Raw genomic sequence first — 27,500 nt, forward strand, 5'->3', positions numbered from 1 at the left:
ACACCTTCTCATTCAATGTGTTTCCTTTTTATTTTCATGACTATTTACATTAGTAGATTCTCACTGAAGGCATCAAAACTATGAATGAACCATATGAATTATGTACTTAACAAAGTGTGAATAACTGAAAACATAGTCTTATATTTTAGATTCTTCTAAGTAGCCACCCTTTGCTTTTTATTAATAAGGGGAAAACTTCCACTAATGAACCCTGACAAAGCAAAAATGTGAAGGTAAAACCATTTCAGGTGACTACCTCATGAAGTCATTGAGAGAACACCAAGGGTTTGCAGAGTTATCAAAAAATCAAAGGGTGGCTACTTTGAAGAATCTAAAATATAAGACATGTTTTCAGTTATTTCACACTTTTTGTTAAGTACATAATTCCATATGTGTTCATTCATAGTTTTGATGCCTCAGTGAGAATCTACAATGTAAATAGTCATGAAAATAAAAAGGAAACACATTGAATGAGAAGGTGTGTCCAAACTTTTGGCCTGCACTGTAATTCTCAATGTCAGTCCTTAGTGGGCCTTTACATAAAGTTCAACAATACATGGTTAAAATAAACATAATGATACAGTTTGACACAATAACAACGAAGCAGACAGTCAGTGGTCACATGCTTGACCTCTGATTAAAGAGTTTTAAGTTTGTGTTTTGAAAAGGACCCAGTTTGCCTCCTTTCAGTTCAGTGGGTAAACCAATTCCCCGCTTTTGTGCCTTGTACAGAGAAAGCTGATTGTCCAAATGAAGTACTACTATTTCGGGATCTGGCAGTTCCCGTTTTGAGCTCCTCTAGTCCTTGAACCCACAGCACTGAGAGCACCTATGCACTCACTCCAGACCTGTGGGGGCTTGCTGATTTAAACATTTATGCATCAGCTTCAACAAAGAAAATGTAATGAAATTACAGTACAGGCCAAAAGTTTGGACACACCTTCTCATTCAATGTGTTTCCTTTTTATTTTCATGACTATTTACATTGTAGATTCTCACTGAAGGCATCAAAACTATGAATGAACACATATGGAATTATGTACTGAAAAGTGTGAAATAACTGAAAACATGTCTTATATTTTAGATTCTTCAAAGTAGCCACCCTTTGCTTTTTTTTGATAACTCTGCAAACCCTTGGTGTTCTCTCAATGAGCTTCATGAGGTAGTCACCTGAAATGGTTTTACCTTCACAGGTGTGCTTTGTCAGGGTTCATTAGTGGAAGTTTTTCCCTTATTAATAAAAAAGCAAAGGGTGGCGACTTTGTTTTAATTAAAACATGTATTTATTGTCTCAACCTTAACTGAAAAATGAAGGTGCAAACTGTCCCTCAGCTGATAATCTTTACTGTTATTAATAAATAAATATGCAGTTAACTGAAAAGGTGGCAAAAAAAAAAAAGGGGGAACACATAAGGTTATTTTGTATATTTCAATAAGTTTTTATCCTTTAAAAACATTCTTTCCTTTAACACGTTACAAAAACCTTGTTTTTTGACATTTATCTAATTAAATATTCATGTTTTCACTGCTGCAGACACGGACAGAGTAAAACAATTGTTCGTTTCCAGCTCGTGAGACAATTACGTCATCTTTTGTCTTGAAACAAAAGGGTGCACTCGTTTACATAACCACGTTTAACCGGCAATGAGTTTTCCTTCTGGGCGGGCGGAGTTTGACGCGGTGAAACACCGGTGTTACAAAGAATTCTGTTACTCTTTACATCCTGTGATCTGATCCGTAGTTTACATATTTTTTTTAACCACTATTTAAATTATAGGCTACTTATTATAGTATTTAGAAAAGGTCGTTAGTACACCAAACTATCACGTCTGTCTCGTAACGTGTCAGATTTGGTGAGTTTCTTTCTTTACGTAGAGTCACAGAATTTAAGGGTTCACAGTTTTCTCCGTTACACCTGTTCGGGTTCCAACTGTCCGTAAATATAATCACCAAACCGTTAAAAACAGACTAATTCAACGGTTAACATTCCTCCACCGAAGCACCGAAAACTCTTCTTTGATTTATTCCGGTAACGTTGTTTAAAAGTAAAGTTAAGGTAAACGTTGCCTTCGTTAACGTTCAGGTTAACGTAACTTACGCTAACGTTAGCTAAAACTCAACGTAAGTTACGTTAACGTTAGCTAAAGGCTAAAACCATATATATCTATGAGCTAAAACTTAACGTAGGTTACGTTAACGTTAGCTACAACTTAACGTAAGTTACGTTAACGTTAGCTAAGGCTAAAACCATATATATATATATATATATGAGCTAAAACTTAACGTAAGTTACGTTAATGTTAGCTAAAACTTAACGTATGTTACGTTAACGTTAGCTAAAACTTAACGTATGTTACGTTAACGTTAGCTAAAACCATTTATCTATGAGCTAAAACTTAACGTAGGTTACGTTAACGTTAGCTAAAACTTAACGTATGTTACGTTAACGTTAGCTAACGTTTACGTTAGCTGTTTAGCCGGGTACTAATATAGCTAAACCTCGACTAACTGATTAACTGTGAAGGTAATATGAATTATTATTATTTTTATTCAATTCACAGGGACGTTGTTCTCTGTTTTCCGTGGTTCTAAACCGTCTCTGTCCATGTTTATTACCTATTTCCGATTATTTTTACTTGTACATTGACAACATTTGTACTGAATGTACTAAGTATGCCCTACGATAGTTTCGTATGTTGCTGTTTAAACATGGTACCCGCTTAAATAAGAAAAAAAAAAAATCTTATTTCTGTCGACCAGCCGGGCGGGCGGGGACTATCTTGCTTGTTCCTGCCGCCGAGAAGCAACGCTAACACGGGTACGTTTGATTCAGGACCCGCTGAGCACCGGAGGAGAACAGATCCAGTTTCAGTAAAATAATATTATTAAAAATATATAATATATTATTTTTTACAGTCTGTGATTCAGATCCAGTTTGCTGGTTAGAGAAGCTAACAATAGCACTTTTCTAAAGTAATAACATTATTTCTCCCTACATCACATATTGACCAGTAAATATAGGCCAATGAAGTAAATAAAATGCCCATAAAATGACAAAGATGTGTCGGTGTGTCAACATTTAGTTGACTTCTGAATGTATTTACGTCAGTTATTACAAACTTATAGAACTTTCCAATGGAATTCCATTGCTAGGCAACAGGCTGGACCTTTGTTAATATATTTTATATATTCTATTTTAGTTATAGTACCTCTTATTAGCCTGTTTATTTCTGTGACTTTATAATTATCTGTATTCATGTTGTTCTACAGCAGCAACAACAACAACAACCAAAAATACTTTTATCTGATCACTAACTCTTCCGTGTGACGGTATTCTCTGTAACACCTCCGGGTCGTGTGTGTGCGCGTGTGCGTGTGTGCGTGTGTGTGTGTGTGTGTGTGTGTGTGTGTGTGTGTGTGTGTGCGTGCGTGTGTGTGTGTGTGTGTGTGTGTGTGTGTGTGTGTGTGTGTGTGTGTGTGTGTGTGTGTGTGTGTGTGTGTGTGTTATTAAATGTGCTCTGGCCCTTTAAATGCCTCGTGTTGTTACAGGAAGTGTGAGGGGTGTTTCCAGCTGATCTGCACAACAGAAGGAGCCGAGTCTCCCCTCTCAGCAGCCCGACCTACCTGCTACTTTCTGCGGCCACAACACACCACAGCACAGCACACCGGTACCGGCTGGAGCTGTAGCTGTGCAGGATCTTCATCCGGATTACTTTAAAGGAAAAACCGGGGGGGGGATCCTCGGTTAGCTGCCGGTGCAGTCGGTAGCTGTTAGCTCCGGACTGTCATGATCCCTGCAGCGCGGAGATGGCGTCCTTCCCCGGATTGTGCAAGGCTGTCGGGCCAGCCGAAGAGGAGAACGGAGAGCTGGACGGTTCTCTGCAGCAGATGCTGAAGGCCATCGCCGACGAGAGGAACCGACTCAACATCCGACAGGAGGTCAGCGGAATCGGTGAGCTGATCGGCCCCTTATTTGTTCACCGTGGCCCGGTGTTCCCTCCCTGGAGGTGTATACACACTGTTACAGGCATCTCAGTTAACATAAATCCATCTAATTTATGATTTAATAACTTATTTATGTATTCACAGTGGACAGGTGTTCCCTGCAGGTTTATACACACCGCTGTAGTCATCTCAGTGAACATAACACCATCTATTTTATGATTTAATAACTTATTTATTTGGTGTTCCCTGCAGGTTTATACACACTGATACAGGCATCTCAGTGAACATACCGCCATCGAATTTATGATTTAATAACTTTATTTCTATAGCACCTTTTTAAAAACAACAAAGTGATTTGACAGGGGAACAAAGGCACACTCAAATCAATACACATGATTGTAATAGAATGGGACTCCTTTTTTTTTTTTAAAAGGGCAGAAAGATGACAAATGATTAAATAAATGAAATGAATCAGAATGAGAAGGAGGAGTTTATTGCCACAGTAGTTCCAGTAGTTTTCCAGTAACAAAAACGGAAACAAATATAGCCTACAGTATACACCCATCCATAAGCCGACAGAATATCTGTTTAACATTATGTTATGTTATGTTTGAACATGACAACATCTAATTTATGATGTTTTATAACTTTATTTGTACGGCACCTTTTTAAAGTGATTTGACAGAAACAAAAGCACATACAAAGCAATACACATACGTGCACTTTTATTGTAGTGGAAATAGAAGACGGGACACTCTTTTAAAAGGCAAAAAACAGACAAATTAATCAATAAAATGAACAGGTGATACGGTAAAGAGACGATAAAAAAAGTATCTTAAAGGCCCAGTGTGTAATGTGTTTAGTTGTCCATTACCAAAATCTGTGTTGCCCGTTCACAAACTTACACATGCATCATAAACAGGATGATAAAATAAAAAATCCACATGAATAATATGGACAAAAGAAAAGATACTAAATCAAAAATCCCCATGATTGTACTATAAGGGATGTATAAGCATGAGAGGCTTGCAGTGACAGGGCAGAGACTGTGTGTGTGTGTGTGTGTGTGTGTGTGTGTGTGTGTGTGTGTGTGTGTGTGTGTGTGTGTGTGTGTGTGTGTGTGTGTGTGTGTGTGTGTGTGTGTTAAGGTGCTCTATGAGAGTGTGTGAGTCATGGTGTTATAGTGCAAATAAGTCCAATAGTGCCAGGATAAAGTCTAGAGACCAGCATTAAATATGGACAATATAAGAGAATAATGTAGACATAGGAATATAAAAACTATATAGCAGTGCAAGGATAAAGTTTAAAAAAAAAAGACAGCATTAAATATGGGCATTAAAAACATTAATTAGGTAGCCGGGTTGGCTCAGCGGGTAGAGCAGGCGCACATATATTTAGAGTTTTATGCTTCGATGCAGAGGTCTAGGGTTGGACTCCGACCTGTGAGGATTTCCTGCAGGTCTTTTCTCTGTCTGTCTGTCTGTGTCTCTCTCTTCTCTCTCTCTCTCTCTCTCTCTCTCTCTCTCTCTCTCTCTCTCTCTCTCTCTCTCTCTCTCTCTCTCTCTCTCTCTCTCTCTCTCTCTCCCTCCCCTTTCTTACCTGCCCTGTCCATCTGTCCATTAAAGGCAGAAAAAGCCCAAAAAAATAATCTTCAAAAAAGACATTCCTTAAAGAGAATATATGAAGCAGCTCAAATAGAATACGAAAGATATGAAATACGAGAATAGTGCTACGTTTCCACGTGGCCGATTATTTTCATAAATGGACATTTCAACCTCTCTGTTTTCAAAAAATAACATTGTGCACAGCTGTCAGTTTTCAGAAAAGTGTTCGTTTACACGAACGCGTATATATGTAACGAGTCAAGAGCACGCCCACCTGTAGGGTGGTGTAAACGGAAGCTCAAGCCCACGTTAGCCAATCAGAATCCAGAAAATAGCAACAACAGCAACCAATCACTTTCCTTCTCTTCCTCTCTCGGCTGCCTGAACCTCCGTTTGTCTCAGTTTACGAAAGCGAAACGGGTTTAAAAATCTCCACTCTGGGCCGGAGGAGAATTCTCCGGTTTGCATGTAAACAGGGGACATGTCTCCGTTTGTAAAAATAACCATGGACGTGTAAACAGGGTCTGAAAGATGCGGTGTAAGAACAGAGGCAGTATCCAAAAGAAACGTCTTTCAGAGGGGCCAAAGTGGGGCTCCAGCCTTCCCAGGTTCACTTTGTATGTACTTGACTGGAATGTGTGGTAAACCAACTGATCAATTGTTTGGAAATGTGCACAGTTAGAGGTCGATAACTGGGGTTTCCCTACCGTGATCAGGCTTAGGCGCAGCACCCAAGACCTTTTGGGTAAATAAACCCTCAATTTATCCATTTACATGTGAAAATATGCTGGCTCTAATACATGCTAAAATAACCGGTCCACTAGTCTAATCTATCTGACAACATTATGGAAAGGATCCCTACAGAGAGAGACCTTTTTAGTTAAAGAGTAAGACCCACCAGACTCCATGTAAATAATCAGGACTTTTAGCATGTATAGAGCCAGCATATTTCCACCAGACTCCATGTAAATACTCAGGACTTTTAGCGTGTATAGAGCCAGCATATTTCCACCAGACTCCATGTAAATACTCAGGACTTTTAGCGTGTATAGAGCCAGCATATCTCCACCAGACTCCATGTAAATAATCAGGACTTTTAGCGTGTATAGAGCCAGCATATTTCCACCAGACTCCATGTAAATAATCAGGACTTTTAGCGTGTATAGAGCCAGCATATCTCCACCAGACTCCATGTAAATAATCAGGACTTTTAGCGTGTATAGAGCCAGTATATCTCCACATGTAAATGGGTGAATTAAGGGTTTATTTCAACCAAACCAGAGTGGTGATTGTTGGAACAGTGGAAAAATGAACGCAAGCGGCTTTTGATAGTTTTATTTAGTTTCTGTCCACTTTGAATGGAAGTGGGTTTTTACGATTTAAAAGTCCTGATTATTTATATGGAGTATGGTGGAGCTATGGGAGTGAGATCGGGCTGTTTCATGTTAAACTAAAAGGATCTTACTCTTTAACTAAAAGCTCTATCTCTGTAGGGATCCATCCCATAATGTTGTCAGACACTTACAATAATAATCAGTCTGTCAGCGGCAACAACAGAACTTTTAGTGGACTCTAACTGATGCTGAACATTTTTCTTATAGGGTTACACTGCAGCTTGTTTCGGTCAAGCTTAATACTGGACCAATGTCACTGATTGTTGTCTCCATCAGTCACTTAGACACAGAAACATGGGAAACTAGAGTCCAGCTCGAAAAACAAAGTGACCCTTTTTAAAGGCATTATTCCCCGGCCTTATTATTATTATTATTATTATTATTATTATTATTATTATTAATAATAAAGACGATCCAGCTGATAGAAAGCGTTATCTGTGACTACACAGTGTGGATGTGGTTTTGTTATGATGGAGAAATCAATGGAGCTCTGTTTTACAACCCATGACTGCATCTGTGTGTGTGTGTGTGTGTGTGTGTGTGTGTGTGTGTGTGTGTGTGTGTGTGTGTTTTTTTGTGTGTGTGTGTGTGTGTGTGTGTGTGTGTGTGTGTGTGTGTGTGTGTGTGTGTGTGTGTGTGTGTGTGTGTGTGTGTGTGTGTGTGTGTGTGTGTGTGTGTGTGTGTGTGTGTGTGTGTGTGTGTGTGTGTGTGTGTGTGTGTGTGTGTGTGTGTGTCACAGCGCGTGTGTGTGCGCCTATGACATCATCAATAGCCACTGCTAATGCTTGCTCTTCAGGGAATTACTGTAATTGTTGGGGTTTTGGTATTTATAGAGTGTGGTCTAGACCTACTCTATCTGTAAAGTGTCTCGAGATAACTCTGTTATGATTTGATACTATAAATAAAATTGAATTGAATTGAATCACAGCGTGTGCGTAGCAGCATCTGTAGCAGCAGTATATGCAGTACCATGTGTAGTATATGTAGTAGTACCATCTGTACGTACGTCCAGTTCCTCCGTTGTGAATATTTTTGTATTTATAGCACCGTGAACTAAACATCTTTTGGGGTTTTAAACTGTTGGTCGGATAAAGCAATCAAAAAGTAATCTGAAGATCTATATTCTTAAACTCTTGCACCTGTTTCTGTTTTTATTTAACATTTTATAGGCTAAATATTCAGTTAATTCATATAAAAAATAACCAACAAGCCCTGAATGTCACTTTAACCCTCTTGTTGTCCTGGGGACATATTTGACCCATTTTTAAAAGTAGAAAATGACATGCCTATAGAAATAGAAATTTGGGTTTTCTTTCAACCAAAATGTCAAAATAATTAACGTGGCTGGTTTCATACAACGCTCCTCACTGGTAAAATAAATGATCAGTTCACTACTTTTATTGAATTTGGCTGTTTTTATTCAGTTTTATAGCATTTGAAAAAAAAGAAAAATCACAAAAGAAGGTGGGAAAAAAGTGAGAATATGTCAAAAAAGCGCCAAAAACTTTGGAAAAAGTGTCAAAACAAACTTCAAAAATCAACTACATTGGGGGAAAAAGTGACAGGTGTCCAAAAAGAACATCAAAAATGTTGACCCAGATAACAGAAAATTGCAGGGTCGACAGGAAGACAACACACGACTGGCCAGTTCAATTATTGATTTATTTTAAATAATGTGCTGCTAAGTGAATCGCTTGATGCCAAATTCAGCAGAAAATCCCATATTTTTCCACCCAAAACGGGACATTTTGTGTCCCAACAGCAGAAGCACACTATCCCGGGAGATGAGCTTGTTTTGACGGAGCGTCCTGTTATCTCCTAGCCTGACCAGCCAGCCCCACATCTGGATGTTGATGTCTGGGAGCTCCCCATTGGTCTGGGCTCAATCCGAGGGGGCGGGACAAACGGTTGTCTTTCAAATTCCCCTCTGCACCAATAGGATAGCGCTCCAACCAATCAGAGCAACGCTAGTTGATAGATTAAACTTTAAACTCTGAACACATCTTTCCTTTTTTAAGAATGACTTCAGAGCCGTTCTTTGTTCTTTTCTCAAAGAAAAGCTGAACTCCAAGTCTTCAGAAGACCTCTGTTCACCAGCAGCAGCAGCAGCCATAAGCCCCGCCCACCAGACTCTATACACGATGTGATTGGCCTGACCAAAATTTGTTTTTTCCAGCTCGCAAGCCAACGGAGAGTGCCTAGACCCCCCCTGGATGCAAAATAAATTTGCTGCCACTAAGGTGGTCTAGATTTCTAGGCTACTTCTCTCCCAGTTGCGTTTGTCTTGTCTTCCCATTGAGCAACTTTTTATTTTTATTTTTCTGGGTCAAAATGTACTTTTTTTTTTTTTTTGTCTTTTTCGACACTTCTGTCGAAAGTTTTTTTTTAATTTATTTTTTTTTTGTCACTTCTTACTGATGTTTTTGTCACATTTTTCCAGCGTTTTTTCCCACACGTTTTTTGAAGCTATTTTTCCGACATTTTTGTCACTCTTTTCAACGTTCTTTTATCATTTTATTTCTTTCTCCAAATGCTATAAAATTAAATAAAACACCCAAATTCAATGAAAGTAGCGAGCTGATCATTTACCGTATTTTACTTGTGAAGAGTAATGGTTGTACGGAACCATTCACGTTATTTTTTTTTGACTATTTGGTTGAAAGAAACCCCAAATTTCTGATATAGAAAAATTTAGAATATGGGTCAAATTTCTCCGATGTGAATATTTTCTGTATTTATAGCAGCGTGAACTAAATTTCTTTGGGTTTTAAACAAGACCTGTTGGACATGTTTCTGTATTTATTTGACATTTTATAGACTATAAATATTCAGTTAATTCATATAAAAAAAATAACTAGCTGTCTGCTCATTAGAGGTGTGAATCTTCACTGATCTCCAGATTCCATTACGATTATCATGTCAGCGATTCGATATCTCGATGCATCACGATGCGTCAAATCCATTTTTCTATTAAAGCCATGTAGGATATTTAATTCATAGCTTTTCAAGCTTCAAAAACCAAACATTCTGCAGTGCTCTAATACTAAATAACTTGGATACATAAAACTATACAGCACTGAGCACATGGCACTTCCTGAATGTGCAAAAACATACCAGAATATGTTAACAGAAATGCTGTTAGGCCTACATTACATTATAAACAGAAATAATCGATTATGAGCCGGCCGATTATCGATGCAGCATCGTCCATGTCCACGAGTCCATGCATCCATTATTTGATTAATTTCAACACCTCTACTGCTCAAATAACTCTTTGTCACTATTGGCCGACTGGCCAGTTTGAAATAACAGTTTTTCAGTTATATATTTTTTAAAATAATGTGCTACTAAGTGAATAACTTCAATGCTAAATTTAGCAGAAAATCCTGTCTTCCCACCCCCACCCCCAAAACAGGGCCTTTTTGTGTCCCGGGAGCAGAATCGGACTGTTATCTCCCAGATGTGTTTTGGTGTTTCTCTATTCAGAGTCAGTGGTCTGTGTCCTTGGACAGTCCTCTGCTGACTGAGAGTCTCTTACTTACTGAGTGACTCAGGACTTTACTCCACATTAAAGGCTATGGTGCGTTCTTTTTGTCCACCGAAGTCGATCTACGAGTCGTTTTCCGGAGTTAAGAACCGGAAGTTGCATAAAGAACGCCCCCGAGGTCGTATTTAAGACTCGTCAAGTCGTCTGAACTCAGAGGACCCCGAGCTCACTTTCAAAGATGGTTGGCAACGTATCACGTAAAACATTGTGGTTAATTTAAACTACCTATAGGCATGTCACTACAGTCTTATTAGGAGTTAAACATATGGCTGTTTACTGCTACCTATAGGCATGTCTCTACAGTCTTATTAGGAGTTAAACATGGCGCTGTATACACTGCTACCTATAGGCATGTCTCTACAGTCTTATTAGGAGTTAAACATGGCGCTGTATACTGCTACCTATAGGCATGTCTCTGCAGTCTTATTAGGAGTTAAACATAGCGCTGTATACTGCTACCTATAGGCATGTCTCTACAGTCTTATTAGGAGTTAAACATAGGGCTGTACTACTGCTACCTATAGGCATGTCTCTACGGTCTTATTAGGAGTTAAACATAGCGCTGTATACTGCTACCTATAGGCATGTCACTACAGTCTTATTAGGAGTTAAACATAGGCTGTTTACGCTACCTATAGGCATGTCTCTACAGTCTTATTAGGAGTTAAACATGCGCTGTATACTGCTACCTATAGGCATGTCCCTACAGTCTTATTAGGAGTTAAACATAGCGCTGTATACTGCTACCTATAGGCATGTCTCTACAGTCTTATATTGGAGTTAAACATAGGCGCTGTATACTGCTACCTATAGGCATGTCTCTACGGTCTTATTAGGAGTTAAACATAGCGCTGTATACTGCTACCTATAGGCATGTCTCTACAGTCTTATTAGGAGTTAAAGCAGCGCTGTATACTGCTACCTATAGGCATGTCTCTACGGTCTTATTAGGAGTTAAACATACGCTGTATACTGCCACCTATAGGCATGTCTCTACAGTCTTATTAGGAGTTAAACATTAGCTGTATACTGCTACCTATAGGCATGTCTCTACAGTCTTATTAGGAGTTAAACATTGCGCTGTATACTGCTACCTATAGGCATGTCTCTACAGTCTTATTAGGAGTTAAACATAGCGCTGTATACTGCTACCTATAGGCATGTCACTACAGTCTTATTAGGAGTTAAACATAGCGCTGTTTACTGCTACCTATAGGCATGTCTCTACAGTCTTATTAGGAGTTAAACATAGCGCTGTATACTGCTACCTATAGGCATGTCCCTACAGTCTTATTAGGAGTTAAACATAGCGCTGTCTACTGCTACCTATAGACATGTCTCTACAGTCTTATTAGGAGTTAAACATAGCGCTGTATACTGCTACCTATAGGCATGTCTCTACAGTCTTATTAGGAGTTAAACATAGCGCTGTATACTGCTACCTATAGGCATGTCTCTACAGTCTTATTAGGAGTTAAACATAGCGCTGTATACTGCTACCTATAGGCACGTCTCTACAGTCTTATTAGGAGTTAAATACCGCCTCATTAGTTATTTTGTAGCTTGTGTAGCTGAAATTGGCTAGAGACGCTCGTTTGCTATATGACAACAATGGCCGAGTCTTGAGCAGAAAGCAGAGCAGTAGCCTACACGCGGTTATTCGTTTTTCGACACGGATGTGATGTCACACTCGAGCTACTAGTCACGATTACAAGACAAAAAGAACGCACCACTAGTTCAGCTTTTTTTGTAGTTTCGGTAGCACTAATAACCAGGGATGCACCGACCCAGGATTGGGCTTTGGATTCGTCTGAATATTTGGGCTTTTTGACGGTGGTTCTGGTTTCTGCTGAACCTTAGAATTTTTTCCCAGCGAACCGAACCCTACGCTGTCACTCGGCGCGCTGCGCTGGTCGCCGTAGTGACGGCGCCGTTGGTTACGGGAAGGTGTTTACGTAGGTGGAGCGTTCAATGCAGCAGGCTGTGAGGAAGTGGACATGGATCTGGTGAGCAGAACAAGTTGTTGTTTGGCAGAAGTTTCAGTCAAAAGAAGACCATTCAAGTCCAGCTACATGTTCAATCTGGTCACTGCTGATTGGTCTGGTGGTGGCGAGGACCCTAAACTATACACAACATGGCCGCTGTTACAACATCTGGTCTGAAACATCTGAAAGAATACGAGTTGTGCACGAAGGAATCTCCAGACAGCAGCCAGAATGCAGCAACTTCAGGTACGGCAAAGGAAGGACAGTCCCTGTTTACTTCATTCATGTGTTTACTGGGTTCATGGACTGAGGATGGGAGGAGGAGTCAGCACAATCTCAACCAGGGGGTTCAGGATTCAGCCGAAAACCCAAAAATCTGGATTGGGTGCATCCCTAAAAATACCACTGTACGTATCTTCGGTTTAGTGATTTCACTGTCTCCCATTCCCAGCTTTTATTTTGGGGGGGGGGGGGGGGTTGGGGGGGCCACCAGCGGGGTTGTGTTGTGGGGGGGGGGTGTTATTTTTTTGTTTTTTTTTTTTTTAAAAAATTTTTTTTTTTTATAAAAAAAAAAATTTTTTTTTTTTTTTTTTATAATAAAACAAAAATACAAATCAAATTTTTTTGAGAAAAACAAATGTGATTTTTTTTGAGAAAAACAAATCACATTCTTTTGAGAAAAACAAATCAAATTTTTTTGAGGAAAAAGTTGAATATTTTGAGAAAATGTCGAATATTAGACGGAAAACAGTAACTGTGAACTATAACGTCTACTTGTGCTACATTTTGGGGGGGTTAAAGAACACCACAGTGAAACTCCCATACATACAACCCTGCAGAGAATTGCTTTTGTTGGTCTGAACGTTCCCTCTGAGTCCCGATCATCTTAATGTATTATTTAGTTTTCATATTCCACGCATGGATCCCTGTCGGGTTCACTAACTATTTCCATTCTGGTTAAGGGATTATTAACAGCATTTAGACCCATGTGAACACATTCGTATTTGTTAAATAAACAGACTGTTCAATGTAAACAGATGGGAGACGTCCCGCTGGGGCGTCCTTCTGTCGTTACACCAACACACACACATGTGCTTCTCATTAGCCCTCAGGATGAGTAAAGTATCTATCTATCTATCTATCTATCTATCTATCTATCGGTCTATCTATCTATCTATCTATCTATCTATCTATCTATCTATCTATCTATCTCAATCTCACTGTCTCTATCTCTCCATCTATCTATCGGTCTATCTGTCTATCTATCTATCTATCTATCTATCTATCTATCTATCGGTCTATCTATCTATCTATCTATCTATCTATCTATCTATCTATCTATCTCTCTACCTCTCTATCTATCTATCTATCTATCTATCTATCTATCTATCTATCTATCTATCTCTCTATCTATCTCTCTATCTCTCTACCTCTCTATCTATCTATCTATCTATCTATCTATCTCAATCTCACTGTCTCTATCTCTCCATCTATCTATCGGTCTATCTCTCTATCTCAATCTCACTGTCTCTATCTATCTATCTATCTATCTATCGGTCTATCGGTCTATCTCTCTATCTCTCAATCTCACTGTCTCTATCTCTCCATCTATCTATCTATCTATCTATCTATCTATCTATCTATCTATCGGTCTATCTCTCTATCTCTCAATCTCACTGTCTCTATCTATCTATCTATCTATCTTTCTATATATCTATCTATCTATCTATCTATCTATCTATCTATCTCAATCTCACTGTCTCTATCTCTCCATCTATCTATCTATCTATCTATCTATCGGTCTATCTCTCTATCTCAATCTCACTGTCTCTATCTATCTATCTATCTATCTATCTATCTATCTATCTATCTATCTCTCACTGTCTATCTCTCACGGTCTATGTATGTATCTGTCTGTCTATCTCTCAGGACGGCAAAATAGGCTACAGAATATTTCGTTCTGTTGACAGGTGCAATATTTGAAAATTGATAATTATTTATTATTATTATTATTATTATTATTTATTTTTTTTTAATGACATTTATGTCAAAACCTCGAGACTTTCAAACATCAAAATGTCATTTATTTAATTTATTTGTGTCTAAATGACATATAAACATCTTTTCCTGTTCTATTTTGTCTGGAAACTCTTCCAACACGCTGGCGTGTCGCGTGAAAAATAGGCCTCGCTCCTATTTCTAGCGTGCACGCGTTTTGCGGCGACGAAAACGCGTGTGCACGCTCTAACCTGTTACCATGGGATCCCAAATATAAACGGACACGCCACGCAGCCAGTGTGCAGGCTCTAACCCAGGGGGGTCAAACTCAGCTTCCCTAAGGGCCACCGTGGAAAAGGAGCACCACATCCAGGGCCAGACATGTGGAGTTTATCGAAAAAGTCAAATATCTTTTGACTGTATTATTGCAGGTCTCATATAGTCGACAAAAATGTAGAAGAAAATGCCCAAAAACTTTAGGAATAAATGTAGAAAAAAAACAGCAAAAATGCTGAAAAAGGCCCAAACATTTTGTAAAAAGTGACAAAAACTAGACGCGCCCAAATGCATTGTGAATCTAAATTGATAAGGGAGCCGGATAAAACATTTGCAAGAGGCCAGATTTGGGCCTTAGAGTTTAGAGTACCATTCCAGGTATACAAACAATAAAAAAACTATATTATTAATACTTTAAACATATATAATAAAAACAAATATACAGTAATAATATATAAAATATGAAATGTACAGCGTTAATGTGCAAAAAAAGAGAAATGATTGTCTTTGTTGAGATTTTAGTGTGATTAAAAAGAGAAATGATTGTCTATGTTGAGATGATTTTAGTGCGATAAAAAGAGAAATGATTGTCCATGTTTGAGATGATTTCAGAGAGGGGGTGTGTGACTCTCTGAGGGAGGTGTTGTAGAGTTTAATGACCACAGGCAGGAAGGATCTCCTGTGGTGCTCTGTGGTGCCTCTGGGTGAGAGGAGTCTTCTGCAGAAGGTGCTCCTCTGCTGGGCCAGTGTGTCGTAGGGAGGGGGGGGGACATTATCCAAGATAACATGGGAGCCGAAATAAAACACGCACACGCAGCTGACACGCCCACGCCACGCAGGAGGTCTTAGAGTTCCTCATGGGGGGGCGGCAGAAACTACTCACTATATGTAGAAACTGATGTAGACACAGTAGTCTGTTTTCTGTACATCAGGGGGGTCAAACTCATTTTCCCAGAGGGCCACACTGGAAAGAGAGAATCCCACCGAGGGGTCAGACATGGAGAGTTTACTGACCTGCTTTTGTTACTGCAGGTCACTTTTTTTTAAAAACATTTTGGTAGCTTTTTTTTTTTGTGGCTTTCTCAGACATTTGTCACCATTTGTTGCTTTTCCCGTCATTTTTGTTACGCTTTTTGTCACATTTTTGTTGACATGAAGTCCTAAAAAAAAAAAAAAAACGAAGCGCTTTGAGTGTCTATGATAAAGCGCTATATAAATGTAATAAAATAAATAAATAAAAGTCATCAAAAGAGTTCCTAAGCCATCGTAGAATTTAGCATTTAGTTTCTCAGCCTGAAATATGAAAACTCTCTCTCTCTGCTTCTTCTCGGGGAATTTCTGATTCTCAGAGTCGGCAAATCTGCCCAAATTCTGCTTTGAATGTCAGGTAACTACAGTTTAAAAAACACTGTCCTGTGTTTTTTGTTTTTAGTCGTGTAATCGTTTGTGTCTGTCGGTGAGTCACGCTCGGCTAATTTTACCGTACAGAAACCCAGCGCTCGGTGTCGCCGTGCAGATCTCGACCTGCTGCGGTCGATCAAACCTGCCGCACGCTGATGTCAGAGTATTTACAGCCGGAGTTTCACCGCGGTGGGTTGGGAGGAAATTAAAGCTGAATCACTGATCTTCATCTCTGCGTCTCGTCTGAATGAACTCTGCCTCCAAAGATCTAACTGAGCCCGCGCGTTACACATTACATTTCATATTATATATATATATATATATATATATATACACACACACAGAGTGCAGGCCAAAAGTTTGGACACACCTTCTCATTCAATGCGTTTCCTTTTTATTTCCATGACTATTTACATTGTAGATTCTCACTGAAGGCATCAAAACTATGAATGAACACATATGGAATTATGTACTTAACAACAAAGTGTGAAATAACTGAAAACATGTCTTATATTTTAGATTCTTCAAAGTAGCCACCTTTTGCTTTTTTTGATAACTCTGCAAACCCTTGGTGTTCTCTCAATGAGCTTCATGAGGTAGTCACCTGAAATGGTTTTACCTTCACAGGTGTGCTTTGTCAGGGTTCATTAGTGGAAGTTTTTCCCTTATTAATAAAAAAGCAAAGGGCTACCTGGAAGAATCTAAAATATAAGACATGTTTTCAGTTATTTCACACTTTTTGTTAAGTACAAATCCCATATGTGTTCATTCATAGTTTTGATGCCTTCAGTGAGACTAGAATGTAAATAGTCATGAAAATAAAAAGGAAACACATTGAATGAGAAGGTGGGTCCAAACTTTGTGTCTGTGTGTGTGTGTGTGTGTGTGTGTTTTTGTGTGTGTGTGTGTGTGTGTGTGTGTGTGTGTGTGTGTGTGTGTGTGTGTGTGTGTGTGTGTGTGTGTGTGTGTGTGTGTATATACACACACACACACACACACACACACACACAATATTATATTAGTGGTGGAAGAAGTATTCAGATCCTTTTACTGCAGTAAAAGTAAAGTCCTACATTGAGAATGTTACTTTAGTAAAAGTCTGTTAAGTAGAAAGTGGCATGAAAAGAAAAGACTAAAGCTGTAACAGATGAATGTAGCGGAGTAACTAAAGTAACTAGTAACTAAAGCTGTAACAGATGAATGTAGTGGAGTAACTAAAGTAACTAGTAACTAAAGCCGTAACAGATGAATGTAGAGGAGTAACTAAAGTAACTAGTAACTAAAGCTGGAACAGATGAATGTAGTGGAGTAACTAAAGTAACTAGTAACTAAAGCCGTAACAGATGAATGTAGAGGAGTAACTAAAGTAACTAGTAACTAAAGCTGTAACAGATGAATGTAGAGGAGTAACTAAAGTAACTAGTAACTAAAGCTGTAACAGATGAATGTAGAGGAGTAACTAAAGTAACTAGTAACTAAAGCTGTAACAGATGAATGTAGCGGAGTAACTAAAGTAACTAGCTTTAGTTACTAGTAACTAAAGTAACTAGTAACTAAAGCTGTAACAGATGAATGTAGTGGAGTAACTAAAGTAACTAGTAACTAAAGCTGTAACAGATGAATGTAGTGGAGTAACTAAAGTAACTAGTAACTGGCGAGACGCAGCACAGCACCACACTTTTGGAGCGAGGAGGAAACCAGGTTCTTCATCAGTGTGGTGAAAACCATGAATATAATGTCTTCTGTTGACGGCAGAAAGTACCGAGATAGTGAGATTTATAAGAAGGGGACCGAAAAGTTAGGCGAAGCAGAGTTAGTCCGGACGCCAGACGCTAACCGTGCGTCGCCGTTTACTTCGGGATATCGCCGATTGATTACAAATTCCACGTATACAGGAGTACAGTATACGGTATACAGTAACTCTCTCTGCTCACCATGCAGACGGGTTATTACGAATGTTTCAGAAACCCGAATAGTGACCTTAACCCGACCAGAACCTACCATAATGTTTCTCTGTTTGTCTGTATGCCAGATTAAGTGTCTTGTCTCGTTGATACGACTGGTAGGCTAAAAACAGAATTGCCCTACGGGGATAAATTAAGTTGTTTTGAATTTGAATTTGAATAACCCGAAAATTGACAGCTTGTAAACGTAGTCAGTGTTTACTTTTTGGCCCGTGGCCTTTCATCCAGATACATTTTTGGCCCTTCATATGAAAGAATTTGGGCCCCTCTGGTCTACGCTGTTATAGAGCAGGCGTACACATACACAGCCCTGGGCGTGTTGTCGCGAGAAGAAAGATTCGGTTGAGTTTAGTACACGCGGGACCCGATTCTCCCGGTCTCCTGGGTGAAAGTCCTGTGTTTGACCCAGTCAGCGTCCACTAAAAGTTCTGTTGTTGCCGCTGACAGACTCAGATTAATATTCTAAGTGTCTGACAACATTATGGGAAGGATTTCTAAGGAGGTCGACCTTTCTGTTAAAGAGTAAGATCCTTTTTTTTAACATAAAAACATCCGCGGGATTGCGTTTGCTAAACTCCACCAGACTCCATGTAAATAAACAGTGATTTTAGCATCGTAAAATACACTTAATTCAGAGTCGACAGAATCAAAATTTAAACTATATAAAGCCGTTTTGGGTCGTCTCTCCACTTTTGCAACCATCGCAACTCTAGTTTTGGTTGAAATAAACACATAGTTCACAGATTTACATGTGAAAATATGTTGGCTCTATACACGCTAAAAGTCCTGTTTTTTTAAATGGAGTCTGGTGGGTTTAGCGCTAGCGACTTCAGAGCTGTTTCTGGTTAAACAGAAAGGTCTCAAAGATGTTTTTAAAAGTCTATCTCTGTAGGGATCCTTTCCATAATGTTGTCAGACACTTAGAATAATAATCTGAGTCTGTCAGGGGCAAATAAAGCACTTTTAGTGGACCAAATTGACGATGCACATTTGCCCTATAGGGTTACATTGCAGTCCGGTCTGTGGCTGCCAGTTACACGATCAAAGATTTAGCATTTTGGATTTTTGGAGCAACATGTTAGACAGCGCTTTCCTCCACAATCTTCAAAACCTATGAGGAAATGTGAGCTTTAATTTCAGTGTATGTTTCAGTCTTTATTTATAATATTAACAGACACTTAACACATGAAAGTGGACTCAAAACCTTTAACCTAGGTGTCTCGGTCTACACTGTAAGTTCCTGTTCATCCATCCATCCTTTTTAGTTCATCCTTTTATCCAGGTCACTGGAGCATCAGAGAAGTTATATAACGGTCATGAAAGATACAGCAGCCCGAAACGTGGCTCAGGATGTTTCTCCCCCGCTGCCAGCAGCAGAGAGAGACTTTGGGTGATTCAGCTCACTTTCTTCAGACAAGCGGCGAAGCGCCGGGCTTCTTAACACAGTTGATGTGTTCTTAAAATGGGATACGCAGCTATAAATAGAGCACGATCTTTTATAAACGTCTCTGTAGCTGCTGCAGAGCTCTGCTTTGCTCTGGAATAAAGGAAAACTCAGAGACAGACAGACCAAATATGAAACTCCACCAACACCAAAATGACTAGAATGAGAAAGTAGTGCTGGGTTCGACATCGAGTCTTTGGCGCTTTTTCCGACATTTGTTGCCTTGGGACGTTTTTTGTCACTGTTTTTTACATTTTTAATCCATGCAGACATGTCCCGGGACCTCCCGAGGTAGTTGGAGATCTCAACACCCCCCAAACTTACACCCTTGCTGCTTAGTATCATAAATATTTTATTTCTGAACATGCAGCGGATCCTCACAATCTTTGACATTTTTGACCCATGCCTCATGATTCTGTTGGTGTAAACCATTTTACAACCCCACCCCCCAAGTCTAAGGAGTCAACGAACAAAATATGTTTTTATTCTTGAGAAAAATCCCTAAAGCCTCCAGTCATCTTGCCAACAGTCTTTTTGTGATTTGCTATGGGCTATAGCATATAGCAGACCGATCTCCTGAAGTGGCATGTGCAGGACACGGCAATTCAAATGGCATTATTAAATGGCTTTTTAGCGTGTTTTTCCACGTTTTTTGGTGTCCATTGACCTACATTATCTCTAACGTTCATTATTTTATTAATTTTACTTTTTGTTTAACCAGGAAGAGACTCATTGAGATTACAAATCTCTTTTTCAAGAGTGTCCTGGCCAAGACAGGCAGCAGTACAACCACACATACAGTACACGCAAATACAAAATGCACAAAAACACCAAAAACTTAAAACAACTGACACAGCAAATCTTCCAAAGTCAACCACAATCCTAAACACATCAGGCAAAACATCTGCAGCCAGATGTGGCCGCCTCCAAGTCAATCAACATCTTCTTAAAAGCGACCAATGAGAGCAGCTCAGTAAGTTTCATGGATTTCTGTTAGTTGTTCCAGAAAACTGAAAGGCCTTTTTCCCCATAGCTCAGTTCCAACCTTTAGAAAAGATCCTGGGAACCAAGATTGTAAAGTCCTGGTACTATTTCCACTGCTATAGGTCAGAAGGTAGGATGGAAGGAGACCTAAACTAGCCTTGGATATGAAGATATGCCAGTGGTGAAGTCTCTGTGTTGATAGAGAAGGCCATCCAACATGTTCGTCCATTATATTTTCGATATATTTTGAATTGTCATCTGTGTTTTTCTTCTTCACATATAGGCTAAATAAAGGTATTTCCACTGTAAATTGGTGCATAAAGTGTATCCAAATACAGGAAATTAAATCGTTGATGCTCAAAACTTCCCTGGGGGAGGACACCCAGACCCCCCACTATGAAAGTCTGCCTCCCCCAAAGGCAGATACTGGCCAATATACAGAATAGTATACCCACTACAATACATTAGACTACACCACTGCGTAGCGAGTAGAATGAAAGGATGGAAGTCTGGGCCTTTTTAAAGGAAGGGCTTTATAAAGTCAGTGTAAAATACATCTCAACACGATGACCTTTCTTTCTTTTACAGCTTGTCTCGTTTCCACAATTAAATCAAATCCTGAGCAGATCAAACCAAACAAGGTTAATCCTCACGGTCCCACATTTAAATTAACCTTGATTCCATTTCTGCCTGTGAAATTAAATCAAATGCCAATGCGCAGTTTCCTTTTCCATTACAGAGCTTCAGTTATCTTACCTACTCCCAACGTTTACATCTTATTTCCATTCAAGCAAAGTATACGTGAACTAAAATATAAATTCTAGGGCTGTAAAGCTGTTTTTATTCTCTGTGCTCATCACTCTGAGCTGCTGTTAGTCTGATTAAAATAAAGTTCAGTCTGACAAAAGTCCACTAACCCTGACACTGTGCAGATAATCTGGATGAAAGGAATCAGAGTTGGGATGAGGTTTTGGTCTGATGAAAGCCACGTACATTTAAAGGTCCCATGACAAGTTGCTCTTTGGAGGCTTTTATATAGACCTTAGTGGTCCCCTAATACTGTATCTGAAGTCTCTTTTATATAGACCTTAGTGGTCCCCTAATACTGTATCTGAAGTCTCTTTTATATAGACCTTAGTGGTCCCCTAATACTGTATCTGAAGTCTCTTTTATATAGACCTTAGTGGTACCCTAATACTGTATCTGAAGTCTCTTTAATATAGACCTTAGTGGTCCCCTAATACTGTATCTGAAGTCTCTTTTATATAGACCTTAGTGGTACCCTAATACTGTATCTGAAGTCTCTTTTATATATACCTTAGTGGTACCCTAATACTGTATCTGAAGTCTCTTTTATATAGACCTTAGTGGTCCCCTAATACTGTATCTGAAGTCTCTTTTATATAGGCCTTAGTGGTCCCCTAATACTGTATCTGAAGTCTCTTTTATATAGGCCTTAGTGGTCCCCTAATACTGTATCTGAAGTCTCTTTAATATAGACCTTAGTGGTCCCCTAATACTGTATTTCAAGTCTGTCTCTCATGGGGGGGCCAAATTCTCTGGGCGGGCAAAGCAGAGAAAGGGGAGGTAACCTTGCTCCTTATGACCTCATAAGGAGAAGATTCCTGATTGGTCCATCTGAGTTTTCATTTCCTCAAAGGCAGAGCAGGATACCCAGGGCTCGGTTTACACCTATCACCATTTCTAGTCACTGGGGCACCATAGGCAGGCTGGGGGAACTCATATTAATGTTAAAAAACCTCATAAAGTGACATTTTCATGCCATGGGACCTCTCACTGATCTACTTCAATCTGCATATAGGCTATAGTTTACAGTTTTTTTTAAGGGATAAAATCCCTTTAAAACCCATAAAATAACATTAACTTAACATAAAAATGGAAACAACAAAACATACTTTTACTACATGAAGCTCGAACAAAAGGTACTGTTGGGTACCGGTACTGGGTACCCAAATCGGTACAAAAGTTCAGCACGAAAACTTGAATAAATCTTGCTTAATGTCAGTAGTGAGTTGTTTTAAATGTTGTCTTGTTATCGCCAATCGTTCCGGACCTCTGTTGGATGCGGACGTGTAAATGATAAGTTTGAGAACCTCTCCGCCTAGAGTTTTGGGTCCTATTTTAACGATCTGAGCGCACGGTGTGAAGCGCCTGGTGCAGGTGTGTTTAGGGCGTGTCCAAATCCACTTTTGCTAGTTTGATGGTGGTAAAAAAGGGTCCATGTGCCGGGTGCCTGGTTCTAAAGGGTTGTTCTTAGTGTCTTCATTAATCAGAGGTGTGTTCTGGGCGTAACATGCAATCAACCAATCAGAGATCAGCTCCCATTCCCTTTAAAAGCCAGGCGCGTTTGGACCTTGGAGCATTGCTGTTATGATGGAGGATTAGCACCCTAATATTTTTATTAGTAATCGTGCGCGTGCGTGCGTGTTTCTGTGTGTGTGTGTGTGTCAAGCATAGTGTGCGCGCGCTGTGCACGAGCCTAGGAGCATTTTACTAATGCTCTGTTAAAATAACAATGAAATGCTGCGTGATTGACTTTAGACCAGGTTTTTGTTGGTCAATGGTGAGATCACTTCCTGCTGCCTCAAGATAGCAATACTCCCAGAATGCATCTGAACACACCTCCCTGTAAGACCAGCACGCCCAGAATGCACCTGAACACACCTCCCTGTAAGACCAGCACTCTCAGAATGCACCTGAACACACCTCCCTGTAAGACCAGCACGCCCAGAATGCACCTGAACACACCTCCCTGTAAGACCAGCACTCTCAGAATGCACCTGAACACACCTCCCCTGTAAGACCAGCACGCCCAGAATGCACCTGAACACACCTCCCTGTAAGACCAGCACTCTCAGAATGCACCTGAACACACCTCCCTGTAAGACCAGCACCCAGAATGCACCTGAACACACCTCCTGTTGTAGGACCAGCACCGCGAATGCACCTGAACACACCTCCCTGTAAGACCAGCACGCCCAGAATGCACCTGAACACAACTCCCTGTAAGACCAGCACGCCCAGAATGCACCTGAACACACCTCCCTGTAAGACCAGCACGCCCAGAATGCCCCTGAACACACCTCCCTGTAAGACCAGCACTCTCAGAATGCACCTGAACACACCTCCCTGTAAGACCAGCACGCCCAGAATGCACCTGAACACACCTCCCTGTAAGACCAGCACTCTCAGAATGCACCTGAACACACCTCCCTGTAAGACCAGCACGCCCAGAATGCACCTGAACACACCTCCCTGTAAGACCAGCACTCTCAGAATGCACCTGAACACACCTCCCTGTAAGACCAGCACGCCCAGAATGCACCTGAACACACCTCCCTGTAGGACCAGCACGCCCAGAATGCACCTGAACACACCTCCCTGTAAGACAAGCACGCCCAGAATGCACCTGAACACAACTCCCTGTAAGACCAGCACGCCCAGAATGCACCTGAACACACCTCCCTGTAAGACCAGCACGCCCAGAATGCACCTGAACACACCTCCCTGTAAGACCAGCACGCCCATGGGCCACAGATGGGCTCAGGTGCATTTGCTATTTAAACGATGTGGGCGCTGGATGGGAAACTGACAACTGGGTCGGTCTTAAACCAGCAAAGACACCTGGGTCTTTGCGCTGCGCGGGGTGCAGGGTAGGACCCTTAAGACAATGATATATTTCTGAGATGTTCTCCACATATTTCATGGAGAAGTTCGCTCCTCGGCAGGACGACATGCTGTTCTACGTCCGCAGGAAGCTCGCCTATGTCAGCGCCGACAACACCGAGGGCAAAAAGGTAGCGAGCTGCCGTCTATCTACAGGTCTATCTGCAGGTCTATCTGCAGGTCTATCTGCAGGTCTATCTACAAGTTTATCTACAGGTCTATCTACAGGTCTATCTACAGGTCTATCTACAGGTCTATCTACAAGTTTATCTACAGGTCTATCTACAGGTCTATCTACAAGTTTATCTACAAGTCTATCTACAGGTCTATCTACAGGTCTATCTACAGGTCTATCTACAGGTCTATCTACAGGTTTATCTACAAGTCTATCTACAGGTCTATCTACAGGTCTATCTACAGGTCTATCTACAGGTCTATCTACAGGTTTATCTACAGGTCTATCTACAAGTTTATCTACAGGTCTATCTACAAGTTTATCTACAGGTCTATCTACAGGTTTATTGTGGGTAGTGTAGTTTTTCTCCATAAGATCCCTTTAAGGGGGTTTTGGCCATTTCTTCTCTGTGTTCTCTCTTTTAGCTTGCTGGTTCCTCTATAGAGCCCCCCTACAGGTTTCTCTATAGAGCCCCCCTACAGGTTTCTCTATAGAGCCCCCCCCACAGGTTTCTCTATAGAGCCCCCTACAGGTTTCTCTATAGAGCCCCCCAGGTTTCTCTATAGAGCCCCCTACAGGTTTCTCTATAGCCCCTACAGGTTTCTCTATAGAGCCCCCCCCCCTACAGGTTTCTCTGGCCATGACCATAGTGTGAAAAATCCATCGCTACCTTGTTAGCCGGGTCCTGACTGGGCGGATGTGTGCAGTGCCGTTACATGGCGAGACCTGATATCACGCCATACTTGGGCTCGTCGGCCCAAAGCTGCAAAGGTGGTTTTTCCGCTCTCAGTTAAGGTAAATTAAGCTAAAAAAAAACTGCATAGTTCCCCTTTAACACAAGGTTGATTTCTTACGGACTTGTGTCTTCTACAGGAGCAGAAACCTTTGTTTTACAACCTCACAAAGATATATTCAGATACAGTATTAGGGGACCACTAAGGTCTATATAAAAGAGACTTCAGATACAGTATTAGGGGACCACTAAGGTCTATATAAAAGAGACTTCAGATACAGTATTAGGGGACCACTAAGGTCTATATAAAAGAGACTTCAGATACAGTATTAGGGGACCACTAAGGTCTATATAAAAGAGACTTCAGATACAGTATTAGGGGACCACTAAGGTCTATATAAAAGAGACTTCAGATACAGTATTAGGGGACCACTAAGGTCTATATAAAAGAGACTTCAGATACAGTATTAGGGGACCACTAAGGTCTATATAAAAGAGACTTCAGATACAGTATTAGGGGACCACTAAGGTCTATATAAAAGCATCCAAAGAGCACCATGTCATGGGACCTTTTAACTATATGGCTGATAATCTGAATCCTAACGGAGAAAACGAACCACACTGTTGAGCTCTATTGATCGGCAGTGAAGCTAAAGTCTCAGTCTGTCTTTAGAGAGACCGAGGAAACGATCAATGTGATTTTATGTTTTTAAATTATGCATCTTCACAGCTGTCCGTGTCTGCCGAGGCTTTAATCTGCTGACGGAGACGTTATTGATCTCATGTTGGGATGATTATCAGGAGAGAGAGAGGACACCGCTCAGATCCTCAGATACTTTTAGAAATGATCGGTCATTTCTCTTTACCTTCAAAAGTCAAATGCAGAGAGTTACAGACTGAAGATTAAAGGAAATAACTTATTAAAAGATGAGACTATAAAGAAGAAATTAAAAAAGAGAGAGACTAGGAGGGTAAAATAAACAAATGTAGTTGCATATTCATCACAATACTGGGTTCTCCCTATCACTGTAAAGTTCAGGTGCAGCACCTATAAGCTGTTTTGGGAATTACCTGAGCCCAATGAATGTAACTAAAATAGTTTTTTCAGATGTAAAGATTGTAATTGGACTTCTTTAGCTTAACGTTTTGTCTTTAAGCTTTTTGAATGTTATTTATTTGTTATCTGCTCTAGCTTTTCCAACATTTTAGACACGGATATGGTGATAATAATGGTCCAAAATTATGTGTAAAAGAGATGCAAAACTACCACAAAGGGACACAAACCGACTACAAAGAGACGCCAAATGACCACAGAGACCCAAAACAACCCAAAATGTTTGGGGGAAATATTGCTTTTTTAGAAATTGAAAAACGTAACATTTTCTTGAGGAAGGACGCCTACACCTCGGCTAAATATGTGCACTAAAGTCTTCCACAAACCGAGGGAAACCACTGCAAACTATTACTAATTGCCTTTTTATTGTCATTGTACATGTACAGCAAAATTTAATGCAGTCCTTCCAGTGTAAAGACACATCAGCAAAAGTGCAAAGCAGGTGAATAAATAAATACAAAAGAGCCTCAAAAAGTCACTATATAAAAAATTATTATTAAAAAAGGACCTAGTGCAGCCCTAGAATAGCTGATGCTCTGGTCTCTCCTCCCTCTTCCTCTCTTGATAATTAAATCTCACTTGTCTGGACTCTCCGGCTGCCTTTTGTAGTTTGTCCTACATCCCCCTCTGTCCTCGGTTGCCATGGTTGCACATCATTGTTCTGTGTCCAGGGGCCTCATTCATAAATGTGCCGTACGCACAAAAGAACACGTAGGCCGCTCTCTACACAAGATTTGGGATTTCTTGGGGGGGAATGAGAAAAACTGTGAAACTGAGACCATTATGTAAAATAAATCGAAATGTTGCCTCATTGATATGAAGAATTCACAAAGCCATTCTTACAATTAAAGGTCCCATGGCATGAAAATGTCACTTTATGAGGTTTTTTTAACATTAATATGAGTTCCCCCAGCCTGCCTATGGCCCCCCAGAGGCTAGAAATGGTGATAGGTGTAAACCGAGCCCTGGGTATCCTGCTCTGCCTTTGAGGAAATGAAAGCTCAGATGGACCAATCAGGAATCTTCTCCTTATGAGGTCATAAGGGGAAAGGTTACCTCCCCTTTCTCTGCTTTGCCCGCCCAGAGAATTTGGCCCCCCCATGAGAGAGAGAGAGAGAGACATCATGGCTTTCAAACGAGCAAATTGGCAGTTGGTCAAGACCACACCCTCTCCTCCTCAATAGCATTTAAAGCTACAGAAAATATTTCTTTGCGTACTCACATCCTATTTTTCGTCCGTACACCACTA

At 40.3% G+C, this 27,500-nt stretch overlaps 1 protein-coding gene across 1 annotated transcript in view; it reads left to right on the forward strand.

Annotated features, from left to right (window-relative positions):
• The first annotated feature begins 2,391 nt into the window (after nucleotides 1-2,391).
• kiaa0930 (KIAA0930 ortholog) overlaps nucleotides 2,392-27,500 on the forward strand; it is a 41,922-nt gene continuing 16,813 nt past the window's right edge. Inside the window, exons 1-3 of the mRNA XM_039792410.1 lie at nucleotides 2,392-2,524; nucleotides 3,550-4,035; nucleotides 24,250-24,360. Coding sequence (XP_039648344.1) covers nucleotides 3,808-4,035; nucleotides 24,250-24,360 — 339 coding nt within the window. The 5' untranslated portion in view covers nucleotides 2,392-2,524; nucleotides 3,550-3,807. The remainder of the gene's footprint in view (nucleotides 2,525-3,549; nucleotides 4,036-24,249; nucleotides 24,361-27,500) is intronic.

This window comes from Perca fluviatilis, chromosome 23 (genome assembly GCF_010015445.1).
Source record: "Perca fluviatilis chromosome 23, GENO_Pfluv_1.0, whole genome shotgun sequence".
In the NCBI taxonomy this organism is placed as follows: Eukaryota; Metazoa; Chordata; class Actinopteri; order Perciformes; family Percidae; genus Perca; species Perca fluviatilis.